Genomic DNA, 6,000 nt, shown 5'->3' with positions numbered 1-6,000 from the left:
GCGGTGTCGAGAGCAGATCAGAGAGAAGCGCTCAGGGTGGCTGAGGACCTCTGGCTTCACCTGGGGTCAGGAGAGAGGGCACAGGAAGCCTAGGACCCCAGGAAGTGGAGGCTAGAGGAGGCTGGGGCGGTGGAGGCCCTGGCAAATGCGGGCTTTGGAGCCAGGCAGCCGGGATTGAGTTCTGGCTCTGGGCTGCTGAGCTGTGTGGCCTCGGTCAAGGCCTGGGCTGTGGGGAGCCTGGTCTGCTTGTCCCCACAAGCCAGCCTCTGGAGTCCCAGCGGGAGCATGACAGTGTGCAGGAGCCTCGACCACTCAGCCTGGCACCCCAGGCGCTCACCAAGCACGGCCATCATTAGGACCATTTGGGGGACCATTTCCTGTGGCCTCCTTGCCCCTGAATCTCTGCCACCACCACGAGCCAGGCCCAGAGGATCAGAGCCCCCATTCTCTGGGGCAGGTGTGGATAAAACCCGCACCCCTTTTCCCCAGTCAGGCGGACGTGGATGAACATGGCCGAGGGAGAGCACGGTAGGACCAGAGCTGGATGCACTGTGCCCACATCAGGGATTTTCTCTATTCACCCTCCCACAGTTTTACACAAGTGAGGCAGTTTTAATGGGACAGAGGTCAGCCTGTCAGTTATGTGGAAGGGACTAGTGGGAGGGCCTTGGGTGTCATCCCCCTGGGCTGGATGAGGAAGCAGCCCAAACTAGCACAGGAGCCCAGAGCACTGCTCTGTGCCAGCGAGTGTCAAGGCCCTGGGGGCCAGGCTAGAGGACAGGTGCTGTGCAGCCTTGGGCGAATCCCTGCCCTCTCTGAGCCTCAGACAAAGGAGAGAAGGTGCCTAACAGACTGTGCTGAGCACAGGGCTGGGCTACAGTCAGCAGTAGCAATGATCATTCCTGAGTAGAGGCCTGGCCAGAGGAGCTCAGGGAAGAGGGAGCCCAGCAGGGGAGTGAACAGTCACTGTGTGGCGTAAAGGGCAGGACTGGGCAACCTGGGCGTGGAAGACAGGCTAGGTTTGCCTCGGGGAGGCTGGGGAGGGCTTGGGTGGGGACGGAGTTTCAAGTATATGTTCCCCTTCTCCCCCTCAGAAATTCTTTCTAGAGAGCTTCTGTACGGTCCAAGAGTAGGGGCTCTGGTCACTCCCTCTAAACCCAGTGCCACCCCAGACTATGAGTTACTGAAATTTGCAGAAACTGCCCTAGGCCACCCTGAAAGCTGTCCTGGGGGATGAGGAGAAAGGTAGCTATTCACGTAGGACCTTGAGCAGAAAAAGACCAGGGAGTTTTAATCATTTACCACACTCCTCTCTGGGCCGGCTGCTTCTCTGACCCCAGCGATGTGGACAAGGCTCTGAAATACCTGGAAGTGTGGGGGGCAACAGGGCAGGCTGCTACACTGGGGGCAGGACTAGCCGCTCTCTCCCTGACTCTGAGCGGTGACCTCTGGCAAGTGACAGACACTCCCCACTACTCCACCCAGTGTCTCAGCCTGCAGGTCCCACCGCAGCCACCAGGGGGCAGCCGTGAGTCAAGATGAAAAGGCCCAGGAAATGGCTTTAGGAGGGCCAGCCTCTTGGCTCCCTGTCCAGAGCCCACCTACAGTCAGAGTAATGCCTGGAAACTTCTAGGACAGCCAGATCCTGACCTACCAGTATGGAACCCCAACCTCTGCCTGGAAGACAGGCCAGCAATGGGATTCCCCCAACCCTGGGATCCCGTGCAGGACCTGGTCGTTAGAGATAGAGAGGCAGGGATGGGGCACATCCCAGGGCCTCGGCCCCACAAGAGTAGAGGGTCAGCCTCCTTGGTACTGGAGAGGTGTGAATGAAGGATACAGAGGCCTTTCTCTGGCTCCTCTGCTCTCTCAGCCTCCCACTGAGCAAACATTTACACCTGTCAGCGGAATCAGCCCTCCTCTCTCCCTCCAAACCCAGGCCCTGATTAAGAGCAGGTTGACCCCAGGTTCCAGGAAGGAGATCTTAGGGCCTGGGCCTCTTTCCTTCCTTGAGAAGATGAAGGCTCAGGCCTCTGCTCCTTCTGGCATGGGGGCTCTGGAGATTCAGAGTCCTGCCTGGGGTAGGGTCTAGGTCTGGCAATCTCCTTCACCCAGAGCCCAGGAAGTGGCCAGAATTGGATCCGAACCAACTTTGATGTCTACTCCAAAAAGGCAGCCATGTATGAGAAGGTGAGCTGGCCCTGAGCCCAGTCCCTCTGGGTTCTGCCCCCCATGGTGAGATGGGGGAATTGTCAGGCTTTGCAAAGCCCAGGCCCAGCACAGCCAGAGACTGTGGCGGCGCCTGGTGGCCATTCTTGGGCACTGCAGGGGACAGAGATGCTGTCCAGAGCAGCTTCTCCCTAAGGGGCTCTCATTTCTTGCTTCCCTAGAAGCCTGGGGTTGGGGGGAAGTGGGAGGAGCTGAGGTAAGGCCTGGCCTTAGATCCTGTCCTCTTGTCCCCAGTATGACATCAGCAACGGTGGACAGCCGGGTGGTGGAGGGGAATATGAAGTCCAGGTGAGGGGGCCACATCTTTCAGGGAACTATGGGGCTCTGCTGTCCCCACAACTGACCATCACCTCCCTTCTCTGGATCTCAGGTTCTTCCATGGATGTGGCTTCCAGGAAGGAGCCTAACTGGTGCTCCCTGGTATCCCTAGGGGTAAGCCAGGCCAGAGCCTCTGGGTGGAAATCCCACACCCCCATCAAAGGACGTGGTGGCCTTCCCCAGAGATCTTGCCCCACTGACCTAGCCTCTCTCCAGGAGGGGTTTGGCTGGATCAATGGAGTGGTCCTGATGCTCTTGGACCGATGTGGTGACCAGCTGAGCTCAGGGACCCAGACAGCTTTCCTGGAGCCCCACTGCCTCACAGTTGCCCTTCTGCTTAGCCTCCTGCCACAATGACAGCTCCTGCCAATTAAACCTCTGTATGAGTCCCTACCTTCACCTGCCTCTTGATCCTTTATCCCTGGAGAACACCACCTGCACCCACCCCCAGCCCAGTCCTCAGTCATAGCAGAGTCGGGGCAGGGTAGGGACCTGCAGGTCATGGTTGGGCCCTGAGTCTCTCCTGGAACATTTAGTAAGGTGGAAATACTGCCTTGAGGGGATGACCTAGCCTCCTACCCGACATACCCCAGCCCTCAAGCGCCCCCACAACCTGGCCTCCCAACACATAGTCCAAATGCTTTATTGTTCTGCTGAGATGCTTACAAATACTGAAAATCACCCAGCCCAGGTCCAGCAACCATGGCCCAGTGCTGGGAAGGGGACAGGGAGGTGGGCTTAGTGTTAAGGCGTGAAGGGCTGAGCCCAGACAGCTGGAGGCCTGGTCCTCTGCCCTCCGTTTTCATCACCTTCCGAAGCTGCAGGGAGGGCAACTGGACCTCAGGGGCTCCCCCTGCTGCTTCCTCTCCTGCTCAGGACTTCCTTCAGGAGCAACTGAACAGTCCTCTGTCCGTCCGAAACTCAGCCCTGTACAGAACCCCAAGGATGGCCCTTCTCGCTACCTCTCCCATCTGATGGCTCCTCCTCTGGTCTCCAGTTCCAGGCTTCGTCCCTTCTGGCTCTAAAGCAAGGCACGAGTGGAGGGGAGAGGGCTAGACTGGGGGGCCGCAGGCTGTGTATCAGGGCCTGGAGACACAGGCGGGGGCAGGGAGGTGTTCAGTCCTTCCCCCCAGCAGGAGATGCCCAAGGGCCTGGGCTGGAGAGATGATGGCACGTACCCTCAGGTGGGCCACAGCTGAAGCTGTGGGCTGAGCCACGGAGCCACGGCAATTAGTGTGTAACCATGGCGATGAAGCAGTCACTATGGTGACCATGGTGATGGGTCTGCGAAAAGGGGATAGGGTTTGGGGACCTCAATGATGATACCTGAGGTCTCTGGCCCTTGAGTAAAGTAATAAAAAATATATAAACACAGGACAACAGTGGGAAAGAGCAGGGTTTGAGAAGTACACCGCCTGAGCTGTTACCCCACTCTGGATGTGGCTCTGCTCAGCCCCCAAGGCCCTTGCAAAGGGGGCTGAGGCAAGAGGGGATCTTTGGCAGATTCTGGTACCATAATTTGTCCTTTACAAAAGAGAACACAAGCTGGGGAGTGCAGGTGCCAGGTCAGAGTGGAGGGGCCCCTCTGTGACAGCTCCTCAGCCTGGCTGGGCCCCAGGCAGGACCCTGAAGGGTTATTGCAAGTTCTGGGCCCCCAGGAGGCAGCAAAGTCCCCTCCCCAGCTTTTGTCTCCTGGCTGGTTCTTTAGGAGGCCGGGGCCCAGAGCCTCACAGGACGAGCTCCTTATAGAACATTACAGAGTCTTCCTGTACAATAGCCCCAGTCACACTCCGCCCTCCAGGGCATCTGGGAGCACTTCTGTGAGGCCTGGGGCCCAGGGTGTGACCTGTCTCTAGGGGCGAGCAGAGCAGCAGACGGTTGGGCATGGGTCCTGCGGCTGGCCCAAGGGTCCAGGAGGCCCATTCCGGTCAGTTCATGAACTGAGTGTAGCCCTCAGCCCCGGTGACAATGACATCCATCCAGATGCGCATGGCCTCTGCAGATGGGGCCACCATGTAGTACAGCCGGTCATGGGTCTTCACACAGAAGGTGAGGGCCGGGTTCGGACTCTGTCCAGGGAGAGAGAAAGGTCTCAGCCGGGCCCACCCCCGCCACCCAGGGACATCCCTCACACCTGTCTCACAGTCTGCCCTTTCTAAATAGGACGACCCAGAGCTCAGGGCTGAGTCCTAAATAGGCCTGGAGCCCAGTCCCCACCAGTCAGGTGTGCCCCCTAAGATGTTCCCCTCCTCACACCTGGGCAGTCCTTGGACCTTGACAGGGCCATACCCTGCCAGGTGGGGGCGCTGTTCCTTGGCACCAAAGGGAATATCAAAAGAATCAGACATAAAGGGCTGTTTCAGTGAGGACCAGAGTCTCTTCTCAGCAAAAAAGAAACAGATAGAAAAAGCTTCAAGTGGGACGCTGGCCCCAGGACCCCAGAGGAGCAGAGATCAGGGCTGCAGCGGGCATCTGAAGGCTGGCGGGAGGGAAGCTGAGCTATGCATTTGCATTAAGGCAGATGGCCCCAGCCTCCAACTGTCCTGCTCGTCCTTCCTCTCTCCCAAATCTAGTGTGTGAGGCCCCATGCTCCCCTCTTAGCCGCCCCTTCTGCACTGCCCGCCCCACACAGGAAGCCATCTCAGGAGAGGGAGGCAGACAAGCCTACTTGAGCCCACAGGGGCTTCCTCCTCTCTGCAACCCACCTTCGCTCCTCCCTCAGGCCTGGGGGAAGGGAGGGGGCTTAGGGGAGAGTCAAGGGTCAGGGGCGACAGGGTACAGGAGGGGTTAATGTGCGGTAGTTCTGGTTACAGGTATGGGGGAGGGGTACCTCGGTCACCATAGTGAAGCTGAAAAACCTCTTCTGAGTGAGGAGGGAGAGAGGGGGAGAAAGTTTACAAAGAGAACAAGAAACGGGTCTGAGCCTCTGAAAAGAGGGCAGGCTAGAGGCCTTTGCTCCCAGAGCCCCTCTGGGCCCCCCTCCCCCCACGCTCCGGCTGCCCCTCTGCCCCTCTCACCTTGGCCGCACTGCGCAGGTGGTCATAGTACACTTCCTCGATGGCCTGGAAGTAGATGACCCCCTTCAGCTTCGTCTCATGCTTGTCTGCGGAGGAACAAGGGCCGGGCTGAGGAGGCCTGCCAGACTCCAGGTCAAGCTCTGTGGACACAGAGCTTTCCCGTCCAGGAAACGGGGTGATTCCCGGGACTCCAAATCAGAGTCCAGCGTGAAGCCCTGAAGACACAGTCAGTGCTCAGCCTCACTCAGAATTACAGAAGATGCAAGTTAGAGCTCCACCGAGATACCACTTCCCACCTATCAGAAGGGCAAAAATACGCCAAACATACACAGCACATTTTGGGCAAGTCTGTGGAAAAACAGGCAGTCTGATAAATTTGACACGTGGGAGTAGAAATTGGTCAACCCTTATGAGTGATTTGGCTGTCCCTACCACA

At 58.2% G+C, this 6,000-nt stretch overlaps 1 protein-coding gene across 22 annotated transcripts in view; it reads right to left on the bottom strand.

Annotated features, from left to right (window-relative positions):
- Positions 1-3,174: 3,174 nt before the first annotated feature.
- PHLDB1 (pleckstrin homology like domain family B member 1) overlaps positions 3,175-6,000 on the bottom strand; it is a 45,325-nt gene continuing 42,499 nt past the window's right edge. For 21 of the 22 annotated variants that reach the window (XM_074357004.1, XM_074356990.1, XM_074356994.1 and 18 more), the window contains 2 exons: positions 5,565-5,650; positions 3,175-4,616 (listed from right to left, as the gene is read on the bottom strand). In XM_074357004.1, coding sequence (XP_074213105.1) covers positions 4,476-4,616; positions 5,565-5,650 — 227 coding nt within the window. In that variant the 3' untranslated portion in view covers positions 3,175-4,475. Of the gene's footprint in view, positions 4,617-5,564; positions 5,780-6,000 lie in introns of those variants that run through there. The other variant, XM_074356991.1, reaches the window with a different exon arrangement.

This window comes from Camelus bactrianus, chromosome 33, assembly GCF_048773025.1.
Source record: "Camelus bactrianus isolate YW-2024 breed Bactrian camel chromosome 33, ASM4877302v1, whole genome shotgun sequence".
In the NCBI taxonomy this organism is placed as follows: Eukaryota; Metazoa; Chordata; class Mammalia; order Artiodactyla; family Camelidae; genus Camelus; species Camelus bactrianus.
Note: the sequence above shows the minus strand (reverse complement) of the source record. Positions and strands in the feature narration are given on the sequence as shown.